The sequence below is a fragment of the Coloeus monedula genome (assembly GCF_965178545.1).
Source record: "Coloeus monedula genome assembly, chromosome: 16".
NCBI lineage: Eukaryota > Metazoa > Chordata > Aves > Passeriformes > Corvidae > Coloeus > Coloeus monedula.
The window spans coordinates 1,041,294-1,060,125 of record NC_138796.1 but is presented as its reverse complement, the minus strand read 5'-3'; the positions used below and the strand labels follow the sequence as shown (position 1 = coordinate 1,060,125).

General features: G+C 43.2%; 1 protein-coding gene across 1 annotated transcript in view; it reads right to left on the bottom strand.

Annotated features, from left to right (window-relative positions):
- Positions 1-3,469, bottom strand: part of XYLT1 (xylosyltransferase 1) — a gene marked incomplete at both ends in the record, with an annotated part of 162,060 nt that extends 158,591 nt beyond the window's left edge. Inside the window, one exon of the mRNA XM_082292544.1 lies at positions 3,248-3,469. Within this exon, the coding sequence (XP_082148670.1) occupies positions 3,248-3,469 (222 nt within the window). The remainder of the gene's footprint in view (positions 1-3,247) is intronic.
- Positions 3,470-18,832: the final 15,363 nt, after the last annotated feature.

The following is an 18,832-nucleotide window of genomic DNA, read 5'->3' as shown; positions in this document are numbered from 1 at the left end:
AAAGCTGTAGCATGCTTTCCAAAGATAAAGACCCTTGCATAAAAATCAACCCACTCTCAGAAGGGAGCTTAATTCTTCTGTGCTTTTGACACTTGAGTTAGGCTGCATGAATAAAGCTCGTGCAAAGGGTGCAGCTGCAAGAACAGTTGCAAGTACCCACTGAAATCACTGCTAACGACACAGTTGATATTTCTTTAGAAGTATCTATAAGCTGGTTTAATTAAATATGGAACAACTGCAGGAAACTGCTTATGACTAATGAAAGCTCCAGATGTGACTGGTCAGGGGAGCTAGCACAGTAAGTGGTTTCAGTTGCAAAATTGCTCAATTCAAAATTGTTTCTTCCTGCCAAGTTGGCAATTCCCGTTCAATTATGCACAGGTACAGTGGCAACCCTTTTACTATGGTACAATGTTATTTTATCTACCAAATGATAGTGCTTATTACATGTATCTGATCACATTTAATAAAAATCTAAATATCTTTTAAACACCTGGTTCAAAGGACTGTGTTTCTCTTCCACAGACACAAATTACCAAATCCTCACACTAGTTATGTCCAACTCAGTAAAGTAAAAGAGGCACCCCCATTTCAGTGTTGTACACAGGGCTGAGACAAATTAAAACCAAGATAAATAAAAGCACTGTAGCCTCATATGGCAACTTTCAGACATACCTTTGAAAAGCACTGTCTTCTGCCAAGTGTCCAAAATCTGGTTTGCACAACTATTTAGTATAAAGGCTCTTAGAAGGGTAGTTAGCAGGACAAGTGAAAAAAAGTGAAAAAAACATGATCAAGTATTACATCCCAGAAAAACATTTAGCAACCTTTCAAAAATATACTCCTCAAAACGTATTAAAACACGCCATCCCATTCACAGACCAAAGACACATTAAAATTAATACTATTTTTTGGTTAAAATGCAAGACTGAGAAACTTTTGAAAAATCCTTGGGGGGCCCCTCAGATGCACTTAACCCAAGCCATGTGGATATAATGGAACTACTGTATTCACACCAGCCAGCTTCTCTAACAGTTGCAAAACAATCTGACATACACAAACTATGGGAAACTTGGACTGAGAAGGATGCTAACTTTGCTTGGCTATTACATAAATTGCATTGTAATGTGGAAACAAAGCAACAGGAAAAAAATCTTCTTTCATACAGATTATATACAATTCCATTTATCAGAGATTTTCCTTGTGAACGGAGTCTGAAATTAAGACTGGTAACTTTACCTACCAATTTAAGACAGGCGCCAAGTTTTTAAGGCAGAAGGCTGCACAAAGCCAATTTCCCTATCACTGTTCCAACCAAGCACACATTGCCATCAATAGATGGATACTTAAGTGTGAGGTTTTGTATTCTGACAAAGTAATTTTAAGGATGGCGGCCACTTCCCAGTGTGCAGGTTAAGCGAAGCCACAACTACCACAAAGTCATCTTGAAGAAGCATTGCCAAATCACCTCTTGACAAAGCACTTCGTTAAGTATGCTGCCACTTGCCTTGAGCATTGTTGCCTTTTTTTTTTTGATATCAAAGTCAGGCATTGTGGCACAGCCCAGTGTGATCCATACCAATCATTTAGATAACGAGGGGAAAATTGGTGCACTCAGCATGTGTTTTAAAGCATGTTTTCTATTCAGAACCCCAGTGCTCCATCTTTAGGTCTTTGATCAAAACTGTATGCAAAAGGCATGATTCATAACTGCCAGCATCAAAATACTCATATTCTGTGTCTGCGTGTGGCCAGCATGGAAACAATGAGCTCTCGACCCCGAACTCGGCACTCGTTCCTGCACATCGGGTGCAAACTGGATACACGGCCAGGACAACTGCTAAGAGTACCTGTTCCAACACAGCCCAGAGCCCACAGAAGAGGATCATTTCCTAGAAAGTCTGGGGAGCTGGGAAGCGGGGCTGAAGCTCCAGGTGCAGCCTGCCCTCTCCCGGCCCCCTGCCTGCCCAGGTACCAGCATCAGCCAGCCTCGATAACCCACAGCAGAGAGATCAAGGAAAAAAGCTGGAGAAGACTGAGAGATGAAAGAACAAAAGACTAGAAGGACAGGAAAAGAGGCAGAGGGCAAGGTGCTGGAGGAAAAATAGTGGAGCCTAAATAGCTACATTTATGAACACAGCAAATACCAAGACAAGATTATGTGTACAGACAAAATCTGAATTCAGTAAACCAGAATTTTAATTTTCACATCTAGAAAGTAGAGCAGGATCTGCACACAGTGGGTGGGTACGTACTACAAGCTGTCCCAAACGTTAGTGACGGAGTACCTGTATGCTGGGAGCTGAGCTCTTTGCAGCCTTTCGAGGCCAAAGCACTCACTGTAACTTACAAGGGTAAGTCACCTCTGAGCCCCAAGTTCTTGCCTTCTCTCCCAAGGACGTAAACAAAAATACAGAAACTGACAAAACTAAGCATGCACTTTGAGAGGCATCACTTACTTAACATAAGCCTACTGCTAAAAGAATAAAGTAAAAACCAAAGGAAGCTTCTCTTGAGCTGAAGAATACTGGTGCTATACATCTGAGGTTTGCAAGAACACTATTAATTTGCTTTTTCACATGCCTAATAGAAAATTCAAAAATAGAAAATTCAAAAATAGAAAATTCTACTGGCAATAGAGCCAGATTTGCAATCCCTTGTGGTTTCAGGCCCGAGTCACTTGAATAAAAACTGGGGAGTTTGCAAAAGAACGTGGTAAGAGACAAGGTCCTCATCCTGTGTGGGCACAGTTTCAGTGTTCCTGAGTTGTCAGCGGTTAATAAAATGATTGCATTACATTTCAGTGCCCGTCACCTCCTGGGCCTGTCAGAGCTGTGCAGTAAAGAACAGCGCCTGTGCGCTTTTCAGGGTGAAAAAAAGCCAAGCAGCACTAAAACAAACCCCTAGGACAGTGTGGGGCAGGCGGCTCTCCCGCCAAGTTCGGGGATGCTGGGATGCCAGGGGATCCCGCGGCAGGCAGTGCCGGGAATGGGACGAGAGACGCCTCTCTCGGGGAAGGGAGAGGATCCCGCGGATGCATGTTCTGGCTGCGCACCGCGGGCGCTCCCGCCGGACCGGGGCAGCACCGGCCCCGCAGCGCGGCACCTGCGGGAGGCGCCCACGCGGGGAACGCGAGCCCCGGGGCGACCGCGCCTCGCTCGCCCCAACTTCCCCGCGCCGCAGTCCCGGCACGAGTGAGGCACCGCCAGACGCCGTGAGACGCCGCCGCTGCCGCTCCCCCGCCTACCATCGCCTTGCCGTGCGGGGCGGCGGGTCCGCGGCGCTGCGCCTGCCCCCGCTGCTCTCCGCCGCGGTCTCGCTTCTCGCGGCCGCCGCGCTGCTCCTCGCCGGCGTCGAGGGAGGTGAAATTCCAGACGAGGAGGGTCTGCAGGAGCAGCACGGTGAGCGCCGCCACCAGCGCCGAGCGGGAGCGCCGCGCCAGCCGCCGGGCGCACGGAGCCGCCACCATCTTCGCTGCTGCCGCCGCCGCGCTGCCGAAAGCCGCCGCATCCGCCGCGGCACCGAGTTTTCAGCCGGGCAGAGCCAGACGTCAGCAGGAGGAGGGCGGAGGTGGGGAAGGAGGGAGGGGGGGAAGGAGGAGGAGGTGTTCGCGGCGCGTGGGGATGGGGGAAGCCGGCGGGGAGCCCTGGCGGCGCGGCAGCCCGCGGCCGGGCCAGCCCGGGGCCAGGGTGGGGTTGGCGGAGGAAGAGGAAGAAGGAGGAGGAGGAGGAGGAGGAGGGTGGGCTGGAGGCGGAGGAGGAGCGGTGGCGGGGGCTGCTGCCGGCCGCGGGCGGGCGAGCCCCGGCCCTGCGCGAGGGGAAGGGGCCGGAGCGGGGCGGGCAGAGGCAGCGGGGAGGGGAGGGGAGAGGAGAGGAACGGAGGGGAGGGGAACGGAGGGGAGGGGAACGGAGGGGAGGGGAGGGGGCGGCGGCGGCGGGGCGGGCGGCGACTGCCATCTTCTGAGGGAACGCGGCCTCACGGCCGGGCCGGGCGGGCGGCGACCCCCGCGTGCGGACCCGTCACGGGCGAAAAGGGCCCGAATTCCCCGAGGCTGAGATGATGGGGGTTTTTTCCTGAAGCAAAAGGGTCCCCGGCAGCATTTCTCTTCAGCGGAATGAGATCGAGAGCAAGGTGTAACACCTGCACAGGTTTGCAGGGACCAGGCACAAGGCGACTGTAGCTAGATGCCCAGTGTCTCAAAAAGTGAATATAATGGACGAGTTCAGTTGCCTTTTTCTCCCATACTGGTATTGGCTTTCTAATCTGAAAGATCTCATTATCTGATGACAGGACTGAAGTAGGCAGGTTTTTTTTTTTTAAATCTGCCTGCACAGTGCCTCTTTTTCTAAACCTAATTCCACTTTAAAAACCAAATCCAAAGGTAAAAAATATTATCTCCTGGTAAGAACAGTTGCTTTTTAAAATGACAGCCAGGTTGGATTTGCACGGACCAGGGAGATTTTGTTTCCACTGGACGTGCTTTAGTTTCTTATCTGAAGAAAATGAAACAAGTAGTAAGATTCCAAAGCATCCTTTATTAAAGGAATTTTCCTCATGATCCAATGAGGCTAGAAATGAAATTTCACAGGAGCTATCCTTCGTTGCAACATTTCACAAGCAGATGAAGTGTAAAGTGTCAGTTTCAAAGAGTGCCACACTGCATATTCACTGCGAGGTGTGTCTCTAAAACAGAGAGGTCAGAACACATCCTTAGTAACTTCCAGGAAAGTCAGCCCGGAAAGGCTCCTCTGTGTGTGACAGCAGAGCATCGTCTGGCTGACCTCCTGTTCATGCACTGGAACCGTGTCCCATTTTTGCCAGCTGGGGTGATGGCAGAGAGCCTGTGATAACAAATTTTGACAGTGTCGGGCTTCCACACCAGTTGCACATGCATCAGATTTGCTGGTCCCACAATACAGTGAAGTGAGCTGTTAGAACAAAGAAATGAAAAAGACTCAGAGTGTTCCTGAATATTCTGACAGACTCTGCACAGCTCAGGAAGATGATGGATAATTTTGTATTCCAAACTGTCAGATAATTGGGCATTATAAACACAGTCAAGCAAATTGCTGACAAATACAAGATAAAAGCATCTTCCACTTGGGATTAAATGCTTTTCTCTTCAAAAGGAAGTTGTGGTCTTAGCAAGTGGTTGCTCCCTGCGGCCTTCCCTTGGGCTTGTAGATGGCAGGAAGTGCTCATGGTGCCAGAAAAGAAACAGACTCTGAACAGGCCAAATGACCAAGAGCTCTGAAGAGCCTCAGGACCTGATTCTGGTCCTGCACACCTCACTGGGAAATGGGAGACACATTCCCATGGATACCCTAAAATGGCTACAAGCCCTAACAGCAACATCCGAGGCAGGCAATACTTTAGCACAGGGCAACACTGCTTTCTATAAAAGGAGCACAGCAGTAATTGTGATGAACTTGTGATCCATGGTTCTTAAAATTTTTATGACCTATTGGAAAATTTCCTCCAGATTTTATGGGGAAATTTTTATGCTGGAAAATGTCTCTGGATGTTGCTAATCTTTGTAATATAATTACTGTGACTGATAGGGCAGTGAGGAACAGCAGTGCATGCTCAGTCTCACACTGAAAGCCCTTCTGGAGAGAAGATTTGTATCCAAACCACAATAATTTATAGGCCATAAAGATCTTAGCCTTCAGTGTAAAGTCAGCCCTGTGTATGGGTGGGAGCCCCAGCATGAGACACTTCTGCACTGACAGAAAAAGCAGAGCAGACAGAGGAGCAGACTTCTTCTCCTTCAACCTCCTCCTTTCCCCATATTTAGAGATGCAAAATCTGGAAAGGACAGTGCAGTAGGTATGGCATTCACTTTTAAAACTGCGATATAACCAATGACCACTAACTGCTCAAAACATCCTTCTTCTGTGCTAAAGAAAACAGCCAGATAGAAGGAATTTAGCTAATAATGTCTTTTTTTTCTTGTGTGATTCAAACAAAAAAGGGCAAGGCTGAGCATCTTGAGAATATGAAAAAAAAAAAATCACAGAAACTGAAGAAGTGAACTGTTCCAATCCAAAGAACAAACTAAATCAGAAATTGCATAAAAGTTAAAACCATTAAATTATTTTTCTTATTACAACATTTATGAATTATGGCAGCTTGATTGAGCTGTGTTGCATCAGAAGATATTTAATCAGGTTACACAGAGGACACTTAAGAGAGTTACCACCGAAAATTCCCCATGTTGCCCATGTTAGGTGAGAATTAGTATCTAGCACAAAGTATATAAGAGAAAAAACAGATTTGATTCTTACATAAGTATTATGTTGGTTGCACATAACTGTCAAAGAGATGGTGTTTTAAGCAAGGGTAACAACTGTGACTTGGCTAATTTGCTCTAAAATCCCAAGAGATAATTGATTTAAATATTTTTTGCTACTGCACAGGTATGTAAATTCAGTGTGGGTGCGTTTGAGAGATGGAGGGTATCAATCTTGCCTACTTAAAATGATGTAAAAAAAGAACCATACTCAGTTCCATTTTAGTCTGATCTACTTTGCTAGATTTACCTATCCTGTTACCAAAAAAATTGTTTCCTCCTCCTAACAGTGTAAATACAGTCTAAAATTGCACCAAGTAACCAGACTTTGCACAAAGAAATAAGTGGAGTTGAGAGCAGTGTTAATAAGCAATATCCTTTGCTCTACTTTGCAGAGCTTATGGTCCATCTGGTGAACAAACACTGCAGGCTTATCTGAACTCCAACTCACAGCCTGACTCATAGGCGGTTTAGAAGCACATTCTGTAATCAGTGGAAGACTAAGTTATTTCAGAGTGAAGATTTGCATTTTTCTTAAAAACAGTCATGTCCTTATCACATCAAAATTTAGATTTCAGATGTATGTTATCAGGTTGAAGGGGAAAAAGGTGAATGAACTGATTTGCCTAAGAATGGGTATCTCTAATATAGTCTTAAAAGAAAATCTGGGAAGAATACAGAACAAATAGCGAATTTGTGTATATTCCTATGAAATCAAAAAAATCATAGCACCTAAGGAATGTGCCTTAGGAATAGAAAAGATTGGAAATAGGCCATGAGCAGTGTTCAATGAGTAATCTGCAGCAGCAGTAGCAATGTCTTCTGAAGTTTGGGCTCCTTCCCTGAAGTGACAAATTCTTTCTTTTCTTTTCCTTCCATCACTAGCCAGAACAACACACCACTCCTAATCGTTTCAGTGCATATGGAGGACATAGACCTTTTCCCTGGGAGTCTGGCAGTCTTACTGGTCTGAGCATCAAATCTGAAAGAGCAAAACAGGGTAGGGAATTACTCCTTGAAAATTTCACGATCTCAGACTACAGGTCACTGTCTGCTCTGCAACAAGTTCCCAAAACATTGCTTTTTGTTTTTAAACACTGGTATGTTGCTAGACTTAAAAGGTAGAGGAAGTGTATTTTGATTTTTTTGGAACCATAGAACCACCAGTAACTTCATGTTCTGCAATTCAGTCATTTTTATGGTTTACATGTGTGTTCTTCACCACTTGGGTATAATGTACCATGGATTTTCACCCTTCCATTTTTTACTTTTCATAAACAAAACCAAGATTCTTTGCCAGGTACTCATTTTACATCAGGCTACTCTCCAAGTGGGTTATAAAATTCAGGTTCTCTCTTATGTGCGGGGGCAGAACTAAAGTCAATGGAGATGTGACCACTGCATGCAAAAAATGCCTTTCATTCTGGTGGTTTTGTAAAACATGAGATCCCAGCAAACGTTTCTTAATCCACTCTGGTTTCATTTTGCCACTTCATACTTCACAAATGCACAAATGCAAACTCTGGTGTCAATGAATATGCAAAAGCCAAATTTTTGACACCAACGTTTCATTCCAGTGACACTGTCTATAAATTATCAACTGAACATACCGTGTCAGGATCCAAAGACAATAAAAGCAGGTTCTATGTTCAGTTTGCATGCAATATGTAATATGTATGTGAAATGCATATTACACCTTCCTTCTGAGAGATAATTTTAGTTCAGGACCTCGGCGTATGCTCCACTTCAGGATGTAAAGGAAAATGGAAGAATTATTCCCTTCACCATCACATTAAAGCATCCCTTTTTCTTTATAATCTCTTAGCATATAAAACCTTTTACTATCAATGAGGGGATATGTGCTCTGTGTACAGCCCTCCGTGTTGTGACAGCTTTTTCTTTCAGCCAGTGGTCGAGGATAATCACGGAAGCATTACCCATCTGTTCTTGCCATGTGTCATTCTGTCTTCAGTAAGGAGATACTGCAGTTCACAGCTTCCTGCAGTTCTTTTTTTCTGATGGTCTCTCATTAACTAAAAATTGTTTTATTATCCATCTGAGTTACTAAGTTGGAAAGTCTGGAAGACTCCTGCAGGTGACCTACTTTGGATTATCTAAATTAGAACCAGCCACCGCCTGTTGCAAATAGGGCTTTGTTTAGATGCAGAAGGTTTCTTTGGCTTGGGCTTTCATTCTAGGTTTTGCTTCTTTTTCTGTCTGTCCACCTGATGGAGAAAAACAAGTGTTACACAAAAAAAGGGTCATCAAAGGAGAAGGAAAAAAGAGTGGCACTGTAGGTTGTGTTTACATGATTAGCCAGTTTTTCAGAACACCCAATAGTTTTTAGACTATATTTACTATGATGACATACCAGTGCAAAGTATTTGTAGATATTTATCCCAATAGTCACCTACAACATGTTCTATGTGTCTAAACTTCTACTGAGATATCACTATCACTTGCTGCAGGAACAGTAACAGCTTTTCAAAGATTTCAGTAGTCTTTCATTTTGCCTAACACTGGAAATACAGTATTTTAAAGACAAAGTTTTATTTTTAAGCTTCTGATATGATACAAGTTCATCTATATGAAAGCTTGCTCTGAAAACATATCTGATGAAATAGCATCAGAAATGGCTGTTCTTCATAAACAAAGCCATTCTGTGGTAGATGATTTAATACAAGCTTTTCTGTCAGGAAACATTGTTTATGATGGTATGCCAAACCCAGTATTGGCAGCCTCCACAGATCATTTGCTCCCACTGTTGCACTCGTGTCCCTTGTCCACGCTGGGCAGTCCCACAGAGCACAGCATACCAGGTGGAGCTGGGACTATTTGCCAGTGTGTGACAGTGACACTTTCCTGAGCTTCTGCATAAAGTCTCCAAACCCTTGGACAAAGTTTCCCAGGGCAGGGAGTGGGGGAAGTGCATTTGTGCCATTTTCTCCTGGCAGAGGGGAGCTGACCAGGTAGCCTGATTTCCTGCTGCAGTTCCTAACAGCTGAGTTGGCAAAGGAATGCCTCAGCTTCCCTCTGACATTGGTCTGCCAACACCATGGGCTATGTAGGATATTACAGAGCAAAGACAACCATACAAATTTAAGCAAACAAACTTGATAACAATCATTAATCTTTCTGTATTTAGAAAGTCACTAGCAAAAGCTGGTGCAAAAACCTGTTTGGCTGTAATTTGAATGCTACAAGAAAAGGAAGTTTTCGGACAAGATATTTGCCTTAAAAGAAACAGTTTTTGGCAGAGTAAGGCATTAGTCCATGTATGACAAAGATGGCTATGTCATACATTGTGTGATCTCTCATTTTAACAGCTTTTGAATTCATAGAAGTGGTAACACATTGTAAACACCTGTTACTAAGTCAGGGAAGATTTTGGTAAAGCTGATACCTCCTTTACAGTCTTTGAGAATTAGTCCCATTCTTGACAGCGCTGACTTTATCTATGTCCTGGTTTTTCCATCACAATGGAAAACCCTCCATAAAGATGTGAGATTCCATGTGAATCTAGCAAACATGCTTCTCTCAGGAACAAGTTCCTGTCTTGGCAAGACAAATAGGAAGGTTCTTGAAGCTGTATGGAGACTGAGGAGCCAGAGAAGAGTCCTCGTGGGGTAGGTAACTAAGAGCAGTTTTGCAGGAGCAGACAGAACTGTACCTTGAAGTGCTCTTCTACATCTGGTTGTTCACAGAAGCACAGAATCTTCTGAGCTAGAAGGGACCCACAAGGATCATCGAGTCCAACTCTGAAGTGAATGGCCCATACCCGTACAGAGATCCAAGCCACAACCTTGATGCTATCAGCACCATGCTCCAACCAACTGAGCTAATCCCAGTGTTGGTCTGTAAGGTTTGGGCTTCGTAATGATTTCTGCTTTGATGAACTTGAGGACTGGGAGGAAAAAGAGTTGGTAAACCTATCTGTCCACATCAACAACATCACACAAAACATACCAGCTCCCTGCACTTTGCAGAGCTGTGTTGCTGACCATGCCTGAGCAGAGGCTACTCTGCAGTGCCCACTTGCACACACTTGGGATCAGTGGTTTGTCTGCACAGGTTAGGTTGCAGGGAGATGGCCAGGTTACACCACAGTACAGCACATACTGTTGTGACCACTTTTAAGGTAAAGGCGTGGTTTGGTGCCCACCATCGTGGCTCCATCCGTTTTGAAAATTGATATTCATCTCACATAAAAGCACTGTGGATGTGCTGACTCTCCAGTGAGGGCTGCTGGAGGTGGAGGCTTGTTTGCTCTGTGGTCTTACTGAGGGAGATACCAAGTCCTGCTGCTTCTACTTCATTCAGGTCTGCCTTGTGAGATGGAGATACTTACATGACTGCAGTTCTACCTTCTGAATAGTACAGTTCCTGCCACGACAGCTCAGTGCTGAAATTACTGGTTCTTTCCACCTATTTAATTATTAAGTTGTGGGTATGACACACATCTGACAACTTGTTTGCCTGGAGAATGTTCTGCTCCTGATCCTCCAGATTTACACAACTGTGGATGAGACTCTAGCTGATCCTGTGCAACACTGAAACTTCTCAAATGGCCACATTCTTTCCTGGAAACTGAACCAACAAATTTGGTCACTCATTCTGCTAGATGAACTCCACTGAAACAGAATCTTAGCTCAGACTTAGATTTACCTGAGCGCAGATGAAAAATGCAAAGAGGATCTGTATCGTTTATTTTTAAGCCCCATGTAGTGAAGAAGAAGGCATATTATGCATTTCATGCATTATTCTCTCCTTTGTGCCGTAAATAATTGGCAGAGCCTTTCAGTGAAAAAACTGTCTGGCCAAATTCTCAAAGCCTCATGCTCTGCAAAAATCTGTCTTAAGTTGATCTATATTAGGAATAATATTCAAGTTGACTGCACTCATGTGAAAAACGTATTTAAAAAGCTCTAGCAGATACAATCTGCTATTTCTTGCCCGACTTTGTTCCCTGCTGTTGCTGGTCTCTCACGGGATTTCTTGCAGAGTGGTTAAGTGATCTATACTGAGGTTTCAAAAGCAAAGATAATAGGAGTTCTATTCATGGGTTAAACACTTAGCTGCTTTAATACAAGATGTGTAGGAGCAGCCCCTAATGACATTCAAATCTTGTTATTGCTGTGCTTCAGTATAAGATATACTTGGTTTTGTGGCTGCCAGAAGCAATTGCCAGAGATGACTGTAAATCCTGAGCAGCAAATAAATCCCAGCACATGGAAGTGATGCCCGATTTTGCTCTTACAGCAGCACATTTTGGAACTCACCATGCTGGCTCCTGGCTCACAGCAATGCAAGAGACCCAGAGCAGTCAGCAGCTTGTACTGCACCTACCCTGCTCTCTGGCTCCAGGGGCACCAGCTCTTAACTTCACACTGGCGTAACATTTTGAACCCTTCCTTTGCAAAACACGGCTGCCTATTCTTAGTATCTTGGCTTTTGGACATTCCCCTAAAAATGGTATTGTGGCAAGCTCTGAACCTTCAGTATTTTTGAATCACATGTCCAACTTATTTTTCCTGTGTCCTCCAGGGCTTGCTAGTACTTGTCACCATTCCCTGGTGGAGATAACTCTACTGAAAACATTTACAGGAACACTCCTACAGTTCCTCAAGCAAATTTGTCTGACATAGCTCAGACTATCCATTTATAAACTTTAAACTTACCCAGCTGGCTCTGTCAGAAGCCTGTTAGGCAGCACTCACACACTGCTCTCCTTCAGAGCAGTAGTCAAGACTATTTGAGCGTGGTGATCTTATCCTCTGACACAGCTGGACTGGAAAGGAAGTGGAAAGGAGTGAGAAGAGCAACCCCTCCCCGGGTTTCTAAGCAATTGTGCAAAAGGGCTAAAAAAATGCTTAATCTTACTATGGAGAAATGAAAGTGGGCACCCTGAACAAGGAGGAGCACTTCTGGCTCTGCTGCTCTGTGTCTCACATTGCCATTTGCTTCCTTTTCTGGACTAAGCTGCAAAATACTAGTTTTGACTGAGCACAAGTGTCACAGGAATGATTAAAAACCTTGTGGAGGAGAAAACCCTGTACTCTTTACCACCCCCTGCTAAAAAGTCAATGAACAAACTCTTTATCCAAGTCCTTAACCCAGCATGGGGTAACACTGGAGATAGTAAATTCTATGACACAGCCTATCTGTGCTGTGTCTTAAGGGAAAAAAAAAAGATAAATGAAAATATATATTATATATCTTGGGACAATATTAGTAGATATGCTTATGGCCTTCAAATATACATAAGACTGTCACCAAGAGAAAAGCAATTAAATGTTCTGAGTGCAATTACAACAGGAAAAGATTTGAGAAAGACATTAATAAAACTTTCTAAGCACTGATAAGATCATTTGGGGAAGTCTTGAAGTCTCCAAAAAACAGTTCAGATGAATAAGCTGTCGGAATGGCTTAAGTGCTTCTGATTTACCCTGAGGTCAACATGAATTTTCAGGATCCCTTCCCTCCCACACTAGCAGGTGAACCAAAGGGGCAGGAGCCCTGCCAATTCCACATGGAAACACAAATGAACGTGTTAGGATGCTAGAAAAATAAACACAGCCATGTGTATTAATATATAGTATTATTTTATTGAAAGGATCTACAGAAACAATTGCAATAGGAAGATCCAATCGTGGCTTAAGAAATGTTTGCAAAGAGCATTATGTAGCCAGCAGAAACAGGAGACGTGAGTGCAGTGTTTGTGAAAGGCTGGCAGCCCCCACCAAGCGAGTGCTGCATTTCCCACCCCGGCGGGCAGCGGCAGCGCGAGGTCCAGCAGTGCTCGTGGCCTCCAGCAGAGGCCTGTGTGGGCAGCTCCTCTGTGTCCTTCATTTAGGGTCTAATGTGGCTTTTAATTGTCTGAGCTCATCCCTTTGGCTGGCAGTTGTTATTCTGCTGTAGATCCCTGGCTGTCTCCTGCATGTTGCATGCACTGCAGCTACAGGGCCGAGACTGCTCCTGTCCTTCAGAATTCATGGTGAGCACAACCATTAGAGCAAACAGCTAAATACAGCTTCTGGCAGCCAAATTTCAGTTTCATTGCTGTCAGAACGTCACTTACCGTGGCTGGGCTATAATTTTCAGGCTTGTAAAACCTCAATTGTCATGTTTGGATTTTCTTTAACACTTACTATAAATGCACGAATTTGATTTGTGTAGAATAGAATGACTCTCAGTGGCTCAGGGATTTGGCAAAGAGCTTCACATATTTCATCGAAATTCTGTTTGGCCTAGAGAGGCGTTACAATTCTAGATAAAAAATGTGCTTTTTAATACAGAAGTAATTTGTAATAGAATGTTCCAAAATAATTCTGTATAAAAGATGAACTGAAACAAAAGCAACATGATCCTTGCCTCTCCACCATGGGAATTAATTCAGATTGAGAAACTGGAACTGGAGGGGTCTGATTTGACACATTTTGCAAAATACATTGTGGGTGAGTGCAGGGGAAGGAAGCAATTCCAACACCTTGAGCAGGAGGCCGAGAGGTGAGCACGTACAGTTCCTTGCAGTAACCCTTGGAGCTGTCTGGGAGCCTTAGGTGGTGTTAGGGAGCAGCAACGTTTGTGTAAATCATAACTAGTAACAAAGCAAATTACAGTAAGAGCTCTTTGGTAAACAGAAAGGGGAAGCCTGCTGAAATCTGCTTCCTTTTAGTAGGACAATTTGGATTATTTAAAGGCATCTGAACACTTGGAAAAATCTAGGAAGATTCTTCAAATGCCATATTTCTAAAACAAAAGTTAAAATTGTACACTTTTTGGGTCATATAACTTGGATCTGTATTTACACTTGGCTGACGCCTTAGACTGAGCAAATGCATATGTATGAGGTCTTATTTTTGCACTTAATTTTTGTGTTTTGGTAAATGCAAATGATGGAAGAAGTTGACATGAATAAATTGGCACCAGTTTAAAAGTCACCTCATTGCAAAGCAAGAGATATTTAGGACTGTTCATCACCTTACTACAGGGAGGGCTTCTGGTGTTAAGTAAGTCAGTCACATGTTATATATCAGGAATGTTTTCAATTCTAGGCTCAAAAACTACAAGCTCTTGAAGGAGCCAAGAAAGAAATGTAATACTTGAGCATGTTTACTGTAAAATGAAAGGCTATTTTATCTCAATCAAATAAACCAACAAGTGAACTGCAAATCTGATACTGAAATAAATCCAATTTACTCTTGTGTAATTGCTTATTTGATTCTCAGATATGACATGAAGGAAAAAAATTTATATTCTGTCACTTCTGTTTCAGTAAACTTAACTCAAACAAGTTGCCCTTTAGGTGCGTCTGGGATGGAACAGTACTTTATCTTCATCCCAAGGAAATCAGTGTATTAAATTTGTTTGAAAAATTATTATCCAAACCATGACTCCTTTTCAGACAGAGTTCGAACTGCATACTAAAAAGCCAAATTTCCCCCGAGAGCCAGCACAAGCACGGAGAAGATAAGTACTGTAGTATATCCTCCCTCTGCAAGAAAATGTACCAGCAGCAGAGATACAATATAGGCTCAGACAAACTCAGTAGGCACAGAAGCTGCAGAAATCCTGTGGGCATGGGCATCTTCCTCTTTCCTCGTGGCCAAAATACAATCCTGCTGTGCCTCAGCATTTAAAGAATAAGCTATAGAGACTCTGTATTGTCTCAGGCATTGTCAGAATACTAAATCCAGCACCAGATCCACAGTGGGGGGAGTTAACAAACTGAAAGGTGGCAAAACCAAAGCAGTAATGAAAGGGCGGGGGATAGGAGCAACACCGTTTCTGCTGAGGAGCTCTAGGGGTTGAAAACGTTTGTTAAAATAAAAGAGATTTAAGATTCAGACCAAAAAACTGAGGCTGGGTTGTTTAGCACAGCAGAGGTCAGCGAAACGGGCTGGCTGACTCCGCAGCTGGGCACTGTAAGGAAGGGCTGGGATCGAAACTGCCAATAGAACATCTCACCCTGGACTCTCGGGGAATAATCTTCATCATCTCTAGTTTAAAGGTCAAATCAAGGCAGGTTTAGAAAAAAAAAATTCCCCTTAAAAGGGTCCAAGACATAACTAATTCATGTCTGTGCAAGCTGAGAGAAGATTACAAAAATGGTCCCTGTGATTCCCACCCCCCCCTCCCCCCCAATTTATAAATGTAGGAAAAAGGTTGTTCTGGAAAGATTACCATTTTTAGTGATATGTTCTACTTCAATTATAAAGAATTTCAGATTAGTTCATATGCTTAAAGCTACACTATTAAAATTAGTGTTATAGAAACAAATATTGATTGAACGATGAGGTAGGACAAGTTAACCCATGGCACTGAGTACCAGTTGGGATGGGTTAGCAGTCTGTAGGAACTGGGAACACTAACTGAGAATTTTCAGAGCAATCCAGTTCCACCCATTCAGGAATTCTATTAATGGATATTTGTACTCTGTATACAATAACCATAAATACTGCTAAAATATTTAGGTTTGATGTAATATGTACTGTTTCCTCTGCTATAGTACCCTTGACCCTTAGAAAATAAACAGCATTAGTTTTTTAGGCTTGTCAAGGCATGTCTCTAGGAGGCTCTGTGGATGACATCCAGATGACCCTTCCTTACATCTTCCTTGAATAAGAAGGATTCCATATTCTTCATGCCATATTCATTGCTGACAGAGTCATTTCATTCAGATTTCACTGTGATTCTACATTTTCTGGTGTACATCCTCTATTTGTCTGGCAGATATTTGCCTCTAAATAAATTACATGTAGGGAGATCTTGCTTTGCAACATCTTTCTCAAAAACAAAAATACTAGAGCTTGTAAAAATGAGGTCTCTAAGACTGGGTAAACCCAGATTTTTCAACAAATCCTCAATTCCAAACCACAATCACTTTCTCTGTTTGGGAGTTTCCTACGGACAAACTACATCCTCTTGTCAATTTGATCTTCACGGTTATTTAAAAAATGGATGCTTCACTGCCAGAATTTGTGCTTTACAATTGATTACCCATGTTGTGGTTGGCCTATGGGAGAACATCCCATGGGAGAGCCATGAGGCTCACAAAGAAGTTTCAAGACCTGTGTATGAACACCTTCAAAGCCAAAGCAAAAAGCCATTTACATTTGCACATGCAGTTGTAGCCAGTTTATTTAGAACAATGGATTTATCTGTGTACATAAGCACAGGGCAGCATTACTTTCAAAAGAAGTCAGTGACTTGAAGAACTCTTTTTCCCCCACTTCATCCCATTGTGGACCTGTAAGTGTTGATGATTCTTTTAATAACAACAAAAATGAAGAAACCCCAAAGAAGATTTAAGTCGTCTGTAATGTGCAATGCAGTGTAAATCTGAGAGTGAAAGAAGGGCCTGGACGAGCTCTTCAGGCTGGTAGAAGCTGCTGTTGCTGTGTCAGTCAAGGTGTTTGTGTTGGTCTGAGAGCCCTCCCCAGGACCTGCCCAGTAAAGGTCCCTGGATGTAAATCTGCTTTTTTCTCCAGCCCAAACAATCCCATTTCTGCCGCCAGGATTCTACATGCAATAAGGAGCTTCCTTGGGAGCCAAAGGTCACAGGTGGGGCAGAGAGAAAAGAGGTATCACAGAGGAGTGTGCTGGAAGGACAAACTGGGGGGGATTAGAAGATTCAGAGGCTGGGGTGAATTTGGTGAAATGACCACAATTTTGGGGCGTTTAACCAGAATTGTTCTGTTTAGAACTCAACTGAAAAATCTAGTGTTAGCATAACACCAGAACAGAACAACCTCTTCAGTCCCAGTATGTAGTTATGATTTCCTGCTTTTTCAATAAATACCTGTCTGGATTTACATGTAATGCAGTGTATTAAATTTTTAATATTTCTTCTGTGCTCAGTACAGCTCTTTCATCCCCATGATCATGTTAATGATGTAGTGAAAGAACATTGATTTTAAAACATTTTCTGCCTTGTTAAAAAAAACCCCCAAGTGGATGAAAAGCCTGCAGTCTGATTTTTGCCCCAAAGGCAGGCTATTGTTGGCCTGCCCTTCAGCACCTGGACCAGGAACAAAGGTGAAGTCACAAACCAGAGTATCGGGAACTCCCTTGAAATGGGAGTGGAGAGAGAGCACACAACCCACAAACAACAAAACATCTGAAGACAGAAATGCAATAAAAATTGGGTAAAATTATCCCTTGAGTAATCCTGGATGAAATCCAGACTAAAAATCACTGAACAGTGAAGCTATTCCAATTTATGCCACAGTAACATCAAAATACTTCCTTCTTCTCTATAAACATCCTTTAATTCTTTCTGGAAAATGGAAGAGTACCACATGTGACAAGTGTTCCTAAGCAGCATGCTGAGCACCAAATGTGAACTATAATTCATAATTCATGCTCAATTAATCATAATGTATAAGGAATGGCTCTGTTAATGTTTCTGCTAACTACCTAACCTATTTTGAGAGATGCAGGCAGACTTTCAGCTCTTGTGACTTGCTGTTGTGAGTGACAGACTACGGATACCCCAGCAGCTGTCAAAGTCACCAGCCTTCCCTCAATGAAGAGAAAAGCAATTCTCTGTATTGGAGGAGGCTAAGAAAAGCTCTGAAAAGCAGAAATGAAAGTATGTGAGGGTGGAGAACGTTGTCTTTTCTCATGTAAATCTCACTGAAAAGCAGCCTGTGTAATCCAAGCCTTGCATCAAACTAAGATTTGGAACAACCTTCATTTAGCAAATGAGCCATTTCCAACTGAAAGAGGAGAGGTCTGGTGTCTCCAGATATTGTTCTGGAGTTATTTTTACATAGCAGCCAAGGAGCAAATCCTGATTTAGGGGAAGAAGCTTTACCTTCACACGCTACTATTTTTGTTAATCAGAGGGAGGAGTTAAAAATGGACAGGCTCTTTGCTCTGCTCAGTCGAGGTTCTGACAGAGGAAACTGATGGGAATCATTAAAGCCAGACTCCCAGCTGATGGACCTGGAATGAGCCTCTCTGCCCCAGGATATGTTTGTGGATATTAGAAAGCTGGACTTCATGGTTCAGCATTTCTGAGCTGCATAAGCTGGCAAGAAGAGTGGTAACCTAATGAAGTTTTGAAATCCTCTGGCCTAATTTGTGTCAGGCACCCCCACAGGTACATGGCAATACTTTAGAATGCCCATGGCATAATCAGGTAAGTGCTTCTGTTAGAAAACATACATAAAAATACCATGATGAGAGAGGAGAATTACATAAGGAACTCCCTGATGTGTTCTACCAATGAAATTTGGTTTTCTCATCCTGCCACTTAAAACTGAGGGACAATACAGAACGTATTTTTCAAGCTTCTTGCAATATCATTACGAGAGTCTCCTGCAGCCCTCAGTATTTCAGGGCTTTCCAGCCAGGAGAAGCTCAGCTAATTGTATTCCAACCTGTCATCACTAGACTTTGGGGTGTTTTCCTTTTCCTCCCTCTCCACCTTCTCATTTTTAACAGCTATTTTCCATCTCAAACCAGTAAAACCTGCCATGGAAAGCTGAGCTCAGCATTAGAGCACCGCTCTTGGAAAATCTCTTGGAAAATTAT